Genomic DNA, 17,635 nt, shown 5'->3' on the forward strand with positions numbered 1-17,635 from the left:
TCGGAACACCCTGCATGTATTTACATGTAACGCAGATGTGGTCACGCAGATAAGTACATGTCTCTTGCCTGCGCAGAGAAGGCCTGAGGCAGCCCCCTCCCAAGTTTCCCACAGAAGTGGCTGCGAGAGGGTTCTGGGGCGAGAAGATGCTGGGAGTCTGCATGATACAAGGACAAAGGAGGCGGGATGGACCGCGGGCCTTCTTGGTGAATGCTGGCAGCTGTGGCCACCAAGCGGGGTGGACAGCAAGCAGCATGGACAGACACCTGCGACTAATGGCCAATGGGGACAAAGACCATCATTCTAGCGGCCAGCGGAGCAAATGAGTGACCAAGGTCAGAAGCCCTCTCCTACTGATGGCACTACTTGGAACCCTGGGGAGAAAGGGAAACTGAGGCAATCCTGAATCCTTTAAGCACATGTTTCCACAGCATGCAGCATGAAAAACTGAGATGGGAATTAATGTTAGTTATGGAAAACAAAAACGCCCACACATCTGACTGCAAGGTTTCTATCTGTTACAAAAGTATCCCACCCCAGGAACCCCACCACGTCATTGCCCGAGGGAACAAAGGGTGGACAGATCTTCCTATGGCCTTTAAGGGGACCCATGGAGACATTCGTAGAATTTTGAAACCTTGCTATCAAACCTTGCTTTTTTTTTTTTTTTTTAAGAATTCTTTTTTTTTTTTTTTTTTTTAACATTTATTTTTGAGAGACAGAACATGAGCAGAGGAGGGGGAGAGAGAGAGAGAGCGGGGGAGACCCAGCATCCAAAGCAGGCTCCAGGCTGTCAGCACAGAGCCCGATGCGGGGCTTGAACTCACGAACCCTGAGATCCTGACCTGAGCCGAAGCCGGACGCTTAACCGACTGAGCCACCCAGGCGCCCCAAGCCTTGCTTTCATTAAGCCCTTCCTGGGTGCCAGCCACCCTGCTACACGCCGAACGTGTTATTTTTGAGCGAGGTGGGAAATCGTTCCCATTCTGCAGGTGAGATAACCGTGGCACAGAGGCATGGAATGAAAGAGCCAGGCTGCACTGGGCTGATTTCCCACAGGACGCTTTAAGTCGTGGCAGCTGCAGCAGCGGGCTCCTCCCCTAACCTGGAAAACGGCTCTGGGGCTTTAAGCCCGAAGGTGTCGCTGGGAGATGGGAGGACTGGGAGGGACGAGGTAAATTAAAGCGCAGGTTCCGGCAGGGAACTCAGGCAGGAGCGGGGCGGCCCCTGGTGGACGTGACGAGGATGGCAGCTGGGTGGCGGAGACCGCGCCCAGGGCCCTGAATGGGAGTGGGGGTAGGGAGAGGACGGGGAGGCGCTGAGACAGGCCACGCGCTGGTCGCTGTGTGGGGTCTGGACATCAGTGGCTCTAGGGAGGGGCATTCTGTGCGGACAGAGAGGAGGGAGGAAACCCACCTTCACTAAGGGCTGACCACATGCGCAGAGACACGGGGCGCACGCAGACCAAAAGAAAACCAAGGTTATGACCTGAAGAGCAAAGCTGAATTCAACTCAGAGAATTACATGGGACGAAACAGATCTCTTTCGAATGCTGAGGGGAGCAAAGGCAACATACCAGAAAAACGTGTCCATCAATAAGTGAACGCCACCCCACGGGATGGGAGAAAATATTTGCAAATCACCTGTCGGGTACGCGACTTGGATTCATCATATACGCAAAAATCTCTTAGGACGCCAACACTGAAAAGCCAACCCGATTTACAAATGGGCAAAGGATTTGAGTAGACAGGTCTCCAAAAAAAGGCATACAACGGCCAAGAACAAGAAACAATGCGCAGGGTCATCAGTGATTAGGGAAATGCAAAACCACGAAGAGATACAGCATTTCACAGCCACTAGGATGACCAAAATGAAAAAAGACGGGTATTACCAGGTACGAGCGAGGATGTGGGTAAATTGGACCCTTTTGCGTCGTTAAGGGCCACATGGCAGGACTCCATTTAAAAGAAATGTCCGGCACAGGCACATCTGTGGAGACAGAACGTAGGTTCGTGGTTGCCAGGGGCTGGGGGAAGGGGTGATGAGGGGTGACTGTTGCCGGATTTCTTTTCGTGGCAAGGAAAATGTTCGGAAGTAAGATAGCGGCGATGGTTGCACAAGCTTGGGAATGGACTAGAAACCCGTGAATGGTACGCTGTGAAGTGGGCCAGTTTTACAGTGTGTGAGTTTTATTTTAAGATGTTTAAAAGGGGCGCCTGGGTGGCTCAGTCGGTTAAGCCGCCGACTTCAGCTCAGGTCACGATCTCACGGTCTGTGAGTTCGAGCCCCGTATCGGGCTCTGGGCTGATGGCTCAGAGCCTGGAGCCTGCTTCCAATTCTGTGTCTCCCTCTCTCTCTGCCCCTCCCCCGTTCATGCTCTGTCTCTCTCTGTCTCAAAAATAAATTTAAAAAAAAACGTTAAAAAAAATTTAAGATGTTTAAAAAACATATACAAAGCAGAAACTGTAGAAAACGCAGGGAAAAGGAGACAAACGGAAGCATCTCTCAGTCCTGAACAGATCCGATATTTGAAAGAGGAAGAAAATAATCATCCTTCTTGGAAGTTGTATGTTGCAAACAATGAATACATCTTTACAAGGGCCACCCACCCACTCCTTTTTTTTTTATAAGCTTATTTATTTATGGTTTAGTAATCTCTACACCCAACATGGGGCTTGAACTCACGACCCTGAGATCAAGAGTTGCCCTCTCTTCTGACCGAGCCAGTCGGTGCCCTTCATCCACTCTTTATTCAACGGATTGATATTGAGCACCAACTGTGTGTGATATCATTCAAAGCCCTGGGGACACAGTTGTGGGGGGATTTGGGGGGGGGGGTGTCTCCGCCCTGGTGTCACATTCTACAGGTAATGTAATATTTATGAACATTTATGAAAATTGACTTAGGCTGCAAAGAAAATCTCAATAAATTCCCAAAGAAACAGTACAGACCGGCCCTATATTTCATCACCACAATTGAACACATTAGGAATCCATAATCAAAGTAGAAATAAAATCGTCCGACCGCTTAGAAACTTTAATGCTCTCTCATCAACAACCTTCTGTTCAGAGAGGATGTTAAGACCCCATTGCGGAGCGCTTGAAAAGCAAGTTAATATCGAAAACGCACACATACCTATCTCTGGGAAGAGCGTTTCTCCAAGTATACCACTCAAGTCGGAGCCCAAAGGGGGAAGGCTCCTGGTGATCACTGCTCTTACTTCACATTTTCCTGGAAGGAACGATCAATACAGTTCTACAAGAGAACAAAATAAGAAATGCCACTGCCCATAAACCGCATCGAATTGGCAACGACTGGAGAGGTGAATTCCCATCGCCACGGAGCCCGCAGTGAGGCGGGCCCTGTCATGCCTCTTCGCTGGGGGCACAGATGCATGCGAGGGCGCCCCGGCTTCAGCTCAGCGGTGTCCCACTTCTGGAAAGTGTCCTGTGGAAACACACAAGTGCTCCCGTGGGCCCCTTGCAAGGGACCGAAAACAACTCGGCATCTTTGACAAATGAGCTTAAAGATCCCACAGCCACACTCTTTCTTGGAATACTCTGAGAGCCAAGAAGAGAAGTAGGTCTGTAAATCTATGGTTTCTCCAGTGGGGGGCGATCTTGCCCCCCCAGGGGACATTCGATAACACCTAGAAACCTGTATTATTATTGTTCAGTGGAGAGTGTGGTACTGGCATCTTGGTGGGCGGAGGCCAGGGATGCTGTCCATCCTGTGGTGCACAGGACTGCCCCCAACGAGTCCTGACCCAACCCTGAACACCAATAGTGCCACACTTGAGAAACCCTGGTATAAAGTAACAGGGACAAGCCCCCGCAAGGAATTGTTCAATTTTTTTCAAGCATTCAGAACCGCATTTATACCATGACCCCATATTTTTTCTATGTTTACGCTGGTAGACACATGGAGAAAATACTGGAAAATGCTTCCCAAACTGCTCATTCGTTCATAATTCCTTTCTTTATTCAATAAACATTGGGCACCCCAGGGTCCCAGACACCGGTCCGTCCTACGGGCTGGGCACACCTCAGGGCCCCTGCCTTCGTGGGAACCCTGGGGATTCTTGGGAGGTGCCCTGGAGAACTGAATTTTCTACTTTCCAAGCTTTTGAGGTTTTGACTTTTCTCTTTTTTAACCAGGAACTTTATGTTACTTTGTAAATAAAAAACAACAAATACCGTAGCAGCCAACAAGCACACAGATGCAGAGGAAAGTCAGGCAGGGGGAGTCCCACGGTTCAAAGCAGCAGGTGGGCTGGACAGGTGCCAGGACCCTCCCCACCCCCAGCTCTTCCGGCTGCCTGCCTGAACCTCCTGGGGTGAGGGAGACACCCACAGTCCAGGGCAAATGAAGCCGGGACAAGGCCACGGGGAGAAGCCCGCAGATGGCCTCACACTCTCTTACCCGCTTCAACATTGTCCTGTGGCGACACCGTGATAGGCAATCCCGCCACCCCAATGAGTAACGCTCTCAGATTGGCCCTTGTTCCCTTCATCCTAAATTCAAGTCCTCTTGTCCTGCAACAGCCCCGGGACTCTTCTACCCACCCTCGTGGTTGGGAGCGCTATACAAGGTGGTTAACAGCCCCGCATGTATGTATGCTACAAAGTCAGCACCTTTCTCTAGGGAGCCTTCTCGCAGCTTCTAAGACCAAAGAAAACATTTATGGCCACAGTGATGTCCCTTCTGCCCAAGGAGACAAAACTGAACAGCTGAGGGAAGGTGCAGCCTGGGGGTGCAGGGTCTTTGGTATCTCAATACCTTCCTCAAAGCCATTAAAAGTCTTTTTTCTTTTTTTTTTCAAAGTAAGATACACAAATAACTTAAAAAATCATCATAAGAAAACAGCTTGTGGGGCGCCTAGGTGGCTCAGTCAGTTAAGCATCCGACTCCGGCTCAGGTCGTGATCTCGCAGTTTTCGTGGGTTCGAGACCCACGTCAGGCTCTGGGCTGACAGCTCAGAGGTTGGAGCCGGCTTCAGATTCTGTGTCTCCCTGTCTTTCTGCCCCTTCACCACTCATGCTCTGTCTCTCTCTCTCAAAAACAAATAGACATTAAAAATTTTTTTAATTAAAAAAAAAAAAAAAAAAAAAACAGCTTGCAAAGGAGGACCCTGACCTCAGGGAACCAGAATCTTTTACAACGGTCAGTAGGCTTGCCTGACCCAGAAGGAGTCATTATCTTTGTTACACTGACAGTAAAGAAACCTGCCCTTGGCTCTGGAGAGAGACACTATCTCTAACTTCCGAGATTGTTCACTCCAGAAATGTCCTTGAAAAAGTCCAGACAAAGACAGCCAATGCCTATGCTGTGCTAACTTCAGGCCAGAGGCGCGTGAAGAATTCTCTCTCAACAATGAAAAAGGCCATTTGGCTAAATGATAAAGCCAAAACAACAGAAGAATGCAAATGTGGCAGGGTATAAAGCTCCCACGCTCTGGGCCATTCTCCACTTGCCCTAACAACCCAGGGCTGGGTACCAGACGATTAGGCTGCCTCTGTACCCCAGAGACCAGTGAAACGTTCATTCAGACCAGCCAGTCTTAAACCTGCTTAGCCATTCTTCCCATTGAAATAAAGGCTCTTGTCTACACTTCCGTCTCACTCCCTCTGCCTCCTGATCGACCTGGTGCTTTTCTGTGTGGCCCCAGGTGGCACACCATGTCCCCTTCCTCTTGGGAACTGTGAGTAACACTACCTTCCCAGTGCTAGTGGTCTCCTGATCTCTTGGCCTCATCATCCCTCAGTAATAGTAACATCTACATTCCAACATGGCATCTCTTATATCTGATAGGCAAAAGCTTGACAACAGTCTGTTCGTGAGGCCATGGGGAGCCAAGCCCTCTTGTATGTGGCTGGAGGGAACGGGAAATGGTTAAGCATTAATGGAGAGAAGTTTGGTCATGTCAAACAAAACCATGTATGCATTTACTTTGTGACCCACCAATGCTACTTCTAGGAATCTACCCAGAATATAAACCTTCAACAATAAAAAAATACATAGGCAGATTACTAACTATGGCATTATCTGTAATTACAAAATTTTGGAAATATGCTGAATACCTGTATGTAGGCAATTAATTGAATCGACTACAGAATGCCCATACAGGTAGTGGGGAGGCGATCTCTAGGAACTGATATAAAACGATTTCCAGGGGCATCTGGCTGCCTCAGTCAGTAGAGCATGAGACTCTCGATCTCAGAGTTATAAGTCCGAGACTCATGTTGGGTGTAGAGATTAGTTGAGAATAAAATCTTTAAAAATAAATTAAATACATAGGGCGCCTGGGTGGCTCAGTCGGTTAAGCGGCCGACTTTGGCTCAGGCCATGATCTTGCAGTCCATGAGTTCTAGCCCCGCGTCGGGCTCTGTGCTGACAGCTCAGAGCCTGGAGCCTGCTTCAGATTCTATGTCTCCCTCTCTCTGACCCTCCCCTGTTCATGCTCTGTCTCTCCCTGTCTCAAAAATAAATAAACATTTAAAAAATTTTTTTAAAAATAAATTAATTAAAATAAATTAAATACATACATACATACAATAAAATAACTTCCAGATGGATTGTTTAGTGAATAAAAAGCAAGGTAGAAAAGAATATATGTACTACTCTTTCTGTAAGAAAAGAAGAAATAACAAGAAAATAAACATCCACCTGGTTAATTCTGCAAAAAGAAATCTAGAAATGATGGCTCAAAAACTACAGAGATAGGGAGCACCTGGTGGGTTAGCCAGTTGAGCGTCAGTTTCCTGATTTCAGCTCAGGTCATGATCTCACAGTTTGTGGGATCGAGCCCCACGTTAGGCTCGGCGCTGACAGCATGGAGCCTGCTTGAGATTCTCTTCTCTCTCCGCCTCTCCCCCCTCACGCGTGTGCTTTCTCTCTAAATAAATAAATAAACTTAAAAAGAAAAAACTACGGGTATTCATTTCCCACAGGAAATAGATGAGAACCAAATGGAAGGGGCAGAAATGCCAAATGATATTTCTCTAAATATACATTTTTGTACAGTTTTGATTCTTAGAACCACACCATGTTTCATATGCTTAAAAAAGTATCGACAAGGTTCGGGAAGAACTCTAAAGCACAATCACAAACAACAAACCTGTGGTTTCTTTTTATTTTTTTATTTTTTTATTATTTTTTTTAACGTTTATTTATTTTTGAGACAGAGATAGAGCATGAATGGGGGAGGGTCAGAGAGAGAGGGAGACACAGAATCTGAAACAGGCTCCAGGCTCTGAGCCATCAGCACAGAGCCCGATGCGGGGCTGGAACTCACAGACCGTGAGATCATGACCTGAGCTGAAGTGGGATGCTCAACCGACTGAGCCACCCAGGCGCCCCGGAACCTGTGGTTTCAAACGAGCAGCACTGGAACTATTTTCTGTGGATTGTAGGATTAGTAGATGAGTAAATACATTAAAGGGGTTAGGAGCCTGATTTCCCACTGTTGAGGGAGAGAGTTGTAATATGGGACTGAAGAAAGCCAGGGAGAGCCCGATGTTGGGGGATGATGGAAGTCCGTGCATATGTGTGTATATGCAAGTGTGTATGTGTGGTTCCAGTTCTGTCCACTGAAAGGGTCCCGATGCATTCTTCTTGGCATCTCTGTAGGAATGAGTACACCTCTTCCCCCCACTAGAAGGAATCTGGCTTCTTGGAGCAGCGACGGATTCCAGGGCTGGGGTGGGGAGGCACAAGTTGAGCCCAGAACATCTTGATGTGCCAGAAATTAAGAAAGTGCTCATAAAATGATGGAGATATGTCACAGAATATGGGAAGTACATACTGTATAAATTTGGGATCATTTGAACATCAAAATAGGGACCCCTGGCCAGCTGGGTCGGTAGAGTGTGTGACTCTTGATCTCAGGGTCATGAGTTTGAGCCCCACATTGGTTGTCAAGATTAAATACATAAAATCTTTGGGGCGCCTGGATGACTCAGTTGGTTAAGCCACCGACTCCAGCTCAGGTCATGATCTCTCGGTCTGCGAGCTCGAGCCCCACGTCGGGCTCTGCGCTGACAGCTCGGAGCCTGGAGCCTGTTTCGGACTGTCTCCCTCTCTCTCTGCCCCTCCCCCACTCATGTTCTGTCTCTCGCACTCCCAAAAATAAATAAACATAAAACACTTTTAAATAAATAAATACATAAAATGTTTTAAAGCAGAAACCATAAAAATTTAAAAAAATTTTTAAATGATGATAGTAATGGATCATAACCCACCATATAAAGTAAGAACCCATGAGTCCATATTGCTGACGGATGAAGGAATGAGAAGGAAATCTCTTCCTTACAGTAGAATACCAAATATTTATATAATATCTGGTATATTATTCTTTAAAGAATAATGGAATTCAAGAGTCACCATTTTGCAATTATTATGCATCACAATTGCTTCAAGCCAAAGTCTTCAATGAATTCTAAATACTAAGGGGTGAAGATCTGAAAACTCAGGTTTCACAGTATCTCCCCATAAAATACACACTAATTACAAAGGGAGGAAAACAAAGCCTGCAGAGGAAAACCTGGCAGATGCCTCCTCTCCCAAGTAATTGAAGTCACCGTCCCCTCAAATGGGGCGAACCAACACGTGCCCCCTGGTGTGGACGCACTAAGAGAGACAGGACAGAACTTCTCCAGCATTGCTGCCAAAGGGCTTAATTTGAATCGAATCATGAGGAAACGTCAGACAAAGCCAACTGAGGGAAGAATGACAAAATTGTTGGCTTGGATCCTTCAAAAATGTCAATGTCATGAAAAACAAAGGCTGAAGAACTAGTCCCGATTAAAGAAATTTGAGACTTGACTGTTAAATGCGGTGCATGATCCTGAACTGAATCCTGCACCAGGAAGAAGAAAAAAAAAAGCAAAAAAGGACATTGTGGGTCAATTGATAAAATTTGAGTATGGACCAAGGTTTAGGTAATGACATTATATCGATGTTAGATTTCCTGAGTTTGACCCTTGTATCCTGCCATGGAAGAGAATAGCCTTCATATTAGGAAAGACACCCTGATGTCTTTGGGCAGAAAGGAACATGAGGTCTACAACTTACTCTCACATGGTTGAGGGGGGGAAATGTGTATATACACACATACATATATATACATATTTAGAAAAAATTTAAAGCAAATGTGGCAAAATGTGAACCATGGGTAAAGGGTATAAATTCTTGCAACTTTTATGTAAGTTTGAAACTATGTAAAAATAAAAAGCTACGCCCCCCCACACAAAAAACACATAAATACATTAAAAATATTTTTAATATGAAATTTATTGTCCAATTAGTTTCCATACAACACCCAGTGTGCATCCCAAAATGTGCCCTCCTCAATACCCATCACCCACCCTCCCTTCCCTCCCACCCCCCCATCAACCCTGTTTGTTCTCAGTTTTTAAGAGTCTCTTATGCTTTGGCTCTCTCCCTCTGTAACCTCTTTTTTTTTTTTTCTTCCCCTCCCCCATGGACTTCTGTTAAGTTTCTCAGGATCCACATAAGAGTGAAAACATATGGTATCTGTCTTTCTCTGTATGACTTAACTTCACTTAGCATCACACTCTCCAGTTCCATCCACGTTGCTACAAAAGGCCATATTTCATTCTTTCTCATTGCCACATAGTATTCCATTGTGTATATAAACCACAATTTCTTTAACCATTCGTCAGTTGATGGACATTTAGGCTCTTTCCATAATTTGGCTATTGTTGAAAGTGCTGCTATAAACATTGGGGTACAAGTGCCCCTTAAATACATTTTTTTTAACGTTTATTTATTTTTGAGACAGAGAGAGACAAAGCATGAACGGGGGAGGGTCAGGGAGAGGGAGACACAGAATCTGAAACAGGCTCCAGGCTCTGAGCTGTCAGCACAGAGCCTGACGCAGGGCTCGAACTCACGGACCGTGAGATCATGACCTGAGCCGAAGTCGGCCGCTTAACCGACTGAGCCACCCAGGCGCCCCTAAATACATTTTTTTAACGTTTTATTTATTTTTGAGAGAGACCGAGGGCAAGAGGGGGAGGGGCAGAAAGAGGGAGACACAGAATCCCAGGCAGGGTCCAGGCTCTGAGCTATTAGCACAGAGCCCGACACGGGGCTCGAACTCACGAACCGTGAGATCACGACCTGAGCCGAAGGTCGGACGCCTAACTGACTGAACCACCCAGGCGCCCCTAAAGCTAAGGCATAAATAAAAGGGGCCACGGAGTGCCCGGCATGATGAATGAAAAAGACCCACACCAAGGCCTGTGCGACTCCCTCCCCACCAGGCACTTTGCCTTCTTCCTAGCTAATGGCCCCGATTTTGAGCAACATTAGACGGTTGAAACCAGAGCATGCAATATTCTGATTGAAAACAAGTTAAATACATTAAAAGGGACCCAAAAAGAGAGCTCCGAAAATGAGAAGAAAAAGCGAGCCTTGTTGCGTGAATATGTGAATGAAGGGATCCGTGAATGGGGAGCGCGTGAGTGAATGGACAGAGTCATGAATGGAAATGGATGGAGGTTCCCCCTTAGTCCAAGCCTTTTTATCTCCAGCCCCTCCTCATCTCTAGTCCCCCCACCCACTCAGGTGACCGAGGCGAAGAATGGCTCTTTTTATGGTTGACCACACCCTGGTGGCCAGACTGGCCAAAGTGCATTCTCTTCCCCATTCTCAGGCTGCTTCCTTCTCTGCTGGAGCCCCACCTTCCTCCATTCCTGGCAGAAAGGGCACCACCGCATGCCGAGGGGAGGCAGCGTCGGGCTGGCGACCTGGCGGCCCAGAGCTGGCCCCAGCCCTGTGCCCGGCAGCCCAGGCGACCATCAGTGAGCACTTCCTCGGGTCTCCATTACCCTCATCTGCCCCTTAAGCAGTTTGACCAAATCGGCAGTTCTCAACTGGGGCCACACATTAAAATCAGCTGGGGACCTCTTAAATATTCCAGGGCCCAGATGGCACCCCAGACCAACGATGTTGGACCCTTCAGAGGGTGGGACCCAGGCACCCACTGTTTTTAAGGCTTCCTGGGTGATGAGAACCTGTGAGCTATGATCTCCTTGGCTTCCTCCGGCCTTCTGATGCCCTGTCCCTGGAGAGTTAAATGAAATGTGAGAGTCGTCCCCGGACCCGTGGGCTCCTATCCTCAGCACCCCTTTGAGGCAGCAGCCCTTTCTGGGACTTGGCCTAGCCCCACCCACCCTTCATCGAACGTCCTGCTCCAGTCCTTGCCTCCTCCAGTTTAATGTTGGAAATCAAGGGATCTGGGATCATGGTCGACGGCAGAGTCTCCCAGTTGTGGGCTGGGGTCTTCCCGCTTTCTTGAGTGTCCCATTGGGGTTTGGGCCATGATTGGTCTCCCTCCCTCACAGGATGGGAGGCGAAATGGGGGAGGGAACGGGGAGGACGAGAAGCCTGTTCGAATCAAGAACCTAAGTGTTTGGCTTTTCTTACCCCTGATGTAGTAGCTGCTAACCTTTTCCAGAGAGGAAAGGCTAACGCTGCCTGGGTCTGGCTGGGGGCTGGGGGCCGAGCCTTCCAGGGGCGCATTCCCTTGGGCGAGCACTATTAGCCTACGGGTGTTACCCGATGGACACAGCCTGAGGGAGGAGGGAGCCTCGAACTTCACTCACATCATTCCGTGCAAGTCTTACGACACCGCTGAGTCTTACTCGGCCCGTCTATAACATGGCAACCCCCTGCCCCATTTCACCAGGCCGGCGACACAACACGCTTGTTGCCCTGCAGACGGACGCACTGGGGCTTTTGGAGGTGCTTATGTGGTTGCGAGCTCGTGCACACATGCCAGAGGGGACAGTGATCTGATGAATCGTGGCCAAATGTCCTGATCGTGGGACACGAAGAAGCCGGCAGGTGAGTCTAGAAGACCTGTTTCCCATGGAGTCCTCAGGGATCTGGGAGGGGCCGGTGGCCCTCGCCAGCTCTGCCACTGGTGAAGCCGGGAGCGAAGGAAGCAGACCAAGGGTCCTTGCAGGGGGAGGCAAGCTTCCATAGCTGTGACGAAGGGTAATAGCAGCCAGCAATCGCTGGCGCTCACTTCTTCCTTGGTCCTTGCAACTTCTCGAAGGCAGAGATTACGAATCCCATTTTCCAGGGCAGAAAACTGAAGTTCGGAGAGGTTAAGTAACTTGTCCCATGAGCCACTGCTGCTGCGTCAGAGGAAATCTTCAGACCCAAATCTGCGTGCCTTCGAAGGGCATGCTTTCTGACCTCCTCGAGAGACCCGGTCCAGGGTCTCTTAATCAGACAGGCTCGCCAGCGCTGAGGGGTTCCCGAGAGAGGGGCTGGCTCCGTGGCTCAGAGTGCAGGGCAAAGACAAGACTACAGATCCCGCTGTCCTGGGGGAGGTTGGGAGGCCCTGGGCCGTGTGGAAAGAATACTTTTTCAGTCCAAAGCAAGGCTGGCTTCTCGGGCCTGTGATCCCAGCAGCCGTGCAGGGCCCCACGCTTGGGATGCAATGCTCTGTGGTCACTGGCTTGACATTTGAAATAATTTTATCTTGCAGTCCGTCTGGTAAGTGAAGTCAGCTGAGACAGTGGAGCATGTGCTGGGGGGTTGGGAGCTCGGAGCCTTGGCTCCCCGGGGTGCGAGGTCCCACTCCTTCCCCCCACCCCCCCCACCGCATAACCTCCACCAGAGTCCTGGTTCTGTTGTCACCTTCGGCCCCTGGCAGGGATTCCAGCAAGAGTTGGGAGTTGAGGCAGACAAGGCAAGGGCATGTTCTGAGGGCCACAGGCAGGCAAGAGACGGGAACCTCTCGCCCACCCCCATCCAGGTACAGATGCATGCAGGCGGGGGGTTGCAATTGCTTGGGGGTCGCCCATCTGGTAGGGGGTGCCGCTTTGGGGAAGCCGTTTTGCGGATCTTCCATTCGCTCTGGGCTCCGCCGATGGGGCTGGCCCTGTTCACATCCGGGTCCTGCCATTTCCTCATGGAGCAAACTGAAGCAAGTTACCTCACCCGTCGGCCTCAAATGTCTCGTCTGAAAATGGGAATGATGTCAACACCCCACAGGATTCTTTTGAGGACAGTGAGTCTTGTTTCCCACCCCCCCTCCCCACCAAAACGCAAATCTGATTAGGACAGCCTTGGGCTGAGAACTATCTAATGGCTGGGTGTTGTTCTAGAACAAAAACCAAAATCTTTCACCTAGACCAGTGCTGTCCAGTAAAAATATGATGTAAACCACGCATGTAATTAGAAATTTCCTAGCAGGCACATTTAAAAAAGTAAAGACAGGTGAAATTAATTTTAATAATTTACTTCACTCAGCATATCAAAATTATCATTTCAACATCGAACCAATATTGAAAAGTAAATATTTCACTGTTCCTGTCTTTGAAGTTGTATTTTAGTTTTTTAATGTTTATGTATTTATTTTTGAGAGAGAGAGAGAGAGAGAGAGAGAACAGGGGAGGGGCAGAGAGAGGAGACAGAGAATCCCAAGCAGGCTGCAAAGCTGTCAGTGCAGAGCCCAATGCGGGGCTCGAGCTCACCAACTGTGGTGAGATTGTGACCTGAGCGGAAGCCAAGAGTCAGATGCTTAACTGACTGAGCCACCCAGGCACCCCTATTTTATGTATTTTTATGAAATAAGCATATCTCGTTTCACAGGACTCACGGCTCCCGAGCTGGACGGCACAGGCTCCCCCAACGTCCAGGCTCCCCCAACCTGGCCACTGCCCCCAACGAGCTCTGCCCGGTGGCCATGTTGGATTGCCCATCTTTCCTCAAAAGCACCACTCCATCCACACAGGTTCCTTCTGCTGTTCCCAGCCCTGGAAGGCCCTTCTTCCCTCTGGATCTGGTTAAGCCTACTCACCCCTCAGATGTCAGCTCGAAGGCCTTGCCTTCAGGGAGACCTTCCTTGACCCCTTTCCGTGCTTCTGTGCTGTGTATCTGGCCCTCACGACTGACATTTCACCCTTTACCTGAGGTCACCTGATTTACCTCTCCCTCTCTCTCTCTCTCCTGCTCGTCTGTAAACTCTAGGGCAGAGACCACTCCAGGGTTCTGTGGCGGTGGTTCTAATCATCTCCCCAGGGTGGGGCACCCTCCACGTGCAGCACGGACACCGTTAAGAATGGGAAAGGCCTTGGCACCTGGAAAGGAACATTCATTCCTTCCCCTTCCCTCTGGTTGAGAAAATGCCCAAGAAAGGGACTCTTCTAGCTGTAGAGCTCTGCTGGAGAACCGGGGACACGAAGCTCTCAGTGCCGAAAATATTTAAGTAGGAGCTCGAGTTGAGCACCCAGATTGTCTTTCTTCCCCAGATTACATACCACTTAAAAATAGCGTCTCGGTGCCTCTTCATGATTTGGGCCGTGATTAAGGAAAATTGCTCTTCAAGTCTCAACATAATTACTGCCCTTCTCAGGACTTGGCTTCTCGGTCGAGGAGGCGGCGGAACTGCGGAGCAGGAAGTGGAGAGGGGGCATCATTGTCCCTGTTCAACTGGCGGATCTGGCAGAGCACCAAACACGGAGGTGCTGCTGTTCAACGCTTTCTAATTCTTTCCCAGGTGAATAGCAACAAGGCGCCAGTCCACAGTTGCCAACTGACCCAGGTGATGCCACACCTGAGGACGCCTGTCTAGGTGAGGACTCAGCCCCTAGACCATGTTGCAAAGCCAAATTCCATTTGGGTCCTTCCACCTTCAGTCAACTACTCCTTCTTAAGGACAGCTAAGTTTGGAGACTCAACACCACAGTCTCCAAAAAAGATGGCGGTAGAACTACCTCAGGGCCTGTCACCCTGAAGTCCTGGGGAGGGGGGTACAGTAGGAGTCACACAGGATGATTTGCACCTCGGCACAACGGCTTCTGAAGGATACAGAACCCCAGGGCTAAACATTTCCTTCAAGCTTTCCAAATAACCAGCAGGTTCAAACACCCACCGTGGATTGCTCGAGGGTGACACATTTAAATATTCGTTGCATATTTTAAATCCTAGCCGGGCTTCAAACTGCAAGCTTGTTGGGGGGTATAATGGGGCATACACCTCAGAGCTTGCCCAGCATCCCAAGAAAAGCCTCCGATAATTTCAAGTTTATATACACCAATAAAAGCTCCATGTCTATTCATTATTTTCTTGGGATTACCTATGCTATAATCACCGACGAGGTCAACTGAAAGGCTTTAAATTAGGTATTGTTTCTTTTACAAATGAATTTGGGGGTGATCTAGAGCTGGTGCTTAAAGTCAGAATTCAGAGGCCCAAAGAAAATGACTTCACTGAAGTTGAACTGAACAGAGGAGAGCTGAGTTATCAAAATCTACTAAAAGTGAGTTGCTGTGAATGAGGGGTTGAGCCAGAGCAAGTGAAGATCAGAAGGCCACCAAACACGCTGCTCAGAAAGGTGGGGTTTCCAAGGTTCTAAGTGGGCAAAATTAATGTTCTGTGAATCTAATCATTTACCTTTTGCATTCCTAATGTGAAAACAAAACTTAAGACACTGGACATTCTGGCTACGGGATAGCCAAACACAGGAGCTAGGTCATTTTCAATCTGGTGCTTTTTACAGACTTACACCCCTAAATTCATAAACCCTTTAAAACGGCCTGAATGATAACTTAGTGCCCATTTTTAAGACTCAGTTCAAAGCATATGGCCCCTTCTACCTCTGCAAACCTGTCCGGTTAACAGTAAGTGACATGATCCCTGGCAAGGAAAATACTAACTCACCCTTACCTGCTTAGCAACAGTCAGCCTTTGTAATCTCACGACACAAAATAGTTTTGCATTTTTATAGATTTATCCGATTCAAAACACAGGTCTCAATTCTTTATTTCAGAAGAAAAATCTCACTTCTCTGGGCATTATTTTTTTTTAAAGCTTTAAAAATACCTTTAACAGTACTCACTGGTGTCTCGGCTAACGGTATAAAGAATTGGCAGGAAGATCATATTTTCTGGATTTTTTTTTTTTTTAATGCCCTGGCCTGAGGTTTTCTCTTCAGCAATATCAATTTGAGACTATAGATAGTCCCCTTAGAAACCTACAACAGAGACCAAAGAAAGGAAAAACAACCTTCTGAACTGCTGAGTTTACCATGAATAGACTGAGAAACCAATCAGAAACAGCCTGAGTTTAGACAAGAACCCAAGACGTTGGCCATCAAGACTTTTTCATCTTAATAATTTGACATGTTATTTATAAACTGTAAAAATCTCTTTTGCATATTAAGGACAAAGACATTAAGACTACAGGACTTCCAGGAAATAAAACTCGTTTCAATGAAAAATGGAAGCTCTGAATTGGTAGCACACGCACCATCCCTGACAGAGAAGCCCTGCTTCACAACAGCCATGCTGCAAACCTGACCTATCAGAAAATCCCAGAAATGAACAACTCGAGTCTATGTTTTATAAACAATGCAGTACTGGTTTGCTAACTTCATGTGGGTACTTTGGAAAATCATTCCCTTGTCTTGAACTTCTCTGGACCGGGATAAAATTTCAAAGTGCTCTGACAAATAGAGCCATTAAAAAATTGTGCAGTATGGTACCTATAAACACAAGTTTATTTTGTAGAGTTGTAGGTCAATCCTTATCAGGCACGGGTATGTACCACTGAGGTTCAGTCAGGACAAATGGCCAGGGTCTGTTCATGTTCATGTGAACTACAAAAGGGTTGGGGGGAGGGTAAGCTGACAGACCTGGAAAAGCCAAGACCCCCTTGGCACGCTGGTCCAACCAGTGTTGTTGCTGTTGTTTAATCTTTAAATAATCTCTACACCCAACATGGAGGTTGAACTCATAACCCCGAGATCAAGAGTCACATGCTCCAGACGGAGCCTGTCCGGCGCCACCGCCCCCCTTGATGCTCCATCTTTAAAAGCATGTCATACCATCATTTCCTATTTACACTTTTAAACTTGCCTATAAAATGGCAGGACTTGAGTAACTACCTTTGGGGCCACTTTTAACATACAACTTGTAGAACGGCCAAGGCACAGCCCACAGCAGTGAACTCTTACTAAACAGATGGAAAGAACAAAGTTGGCAGGCACCCTTACCGACAACTAGCTCCAAGATAGGCTGTCATCCCATCCCACGCTGAGCTCCTTCCACCACACTATCTAGAATCCTTCTGGGTCAACCCTCCCAAACTGCTAGTTGAGAACCACCAGTACTTTGGAAGCACTCGGGTGCTGTTTGACCCCATTTACCCATGTTAACACACTGTACACGGTCACTTCTTTTCTCAGCCGTTACTCCTGGGCTATAAAGTCGCCACTAATCCCCATGGAACTGAGCTATAAAATACCATAGCTCCTTCTGGGCAAGCACAATGTCTTGTCTTCCCCAGCACATAAAATTGGCCTCATCTCCCAAATTCTCAATACTTCAGGGCTGATGGAGGGTGGGGGACACACACTAGACACCCAACTGTCCAAAGAGCAGTCTTATTAAACAATGTGGGTACAGATGTACCATTCCACTCCTAGAAATGAGACGAGTATACGAGGCCTGAATCTGCAATTTGCTTAGTACCCATGGATCTCTTTGGTGGGAGCATCTCAGCTGGGAAGAAGTCACAGGTCTTTTTGAAAGACCACACAGCCCCTAACGTGGGCCAATTCCACGTAGCGCTGTTCTAGTGCCACAGGATTCT

General features: G+C 47.9%; 1 protein-coding gene and 1 long non-coding RNA gene across 2 annotated transcripts; both read left to right on the plus strand.

Annotated features, from left to right (window-relative positions):
* Positions 1-1,448: 1,448 nt before the first annotated feature.
* On the plus strand, positions 1,449-14,844 carry LOC122207220. The gene is made up of 3 exons (XR_006196716.1): positions 1,449-2,182; positions 11,715-11,872; positions 14,541-14,844. It is a non-coding gene; the product is annotated as an uncharacterized LOC122207220 (long non-coding RNA).
* A 162-nt stretch (positions 14,845-15,006) lies between these two features.
* On the plus strand, positions 15,007-17,198 carry ANKRD40CL (ANKRD40 C-terminal like). The gene is given in 6 exon segments (XM_042914474.1): positions 15,007-15,048; positions 15,087-15,377; positions 16,206-16,216; positions 16,218-16,317; positions 16,320-16,374; positions 17,104-17,198. Coding segments are annotated over 6 exon segments (594 nt in total).
* Positions 17,199-17,635: the final 437 nt, after the last annotated feature.

Source organism: Panthera leo, chromosome E1 (genome assembly GCF_018350215.1).
Source record: "Panthera leo isolate Ple1 chromosome E1, P.leo_Ple1_pat1.1, whole genome shotgun sequence".
Lineage (NCBI taxonomy): Eukaryota > Metazoa > Chordata > Mammalia > Carnivora > Felidae > Panthera > Panthera leo.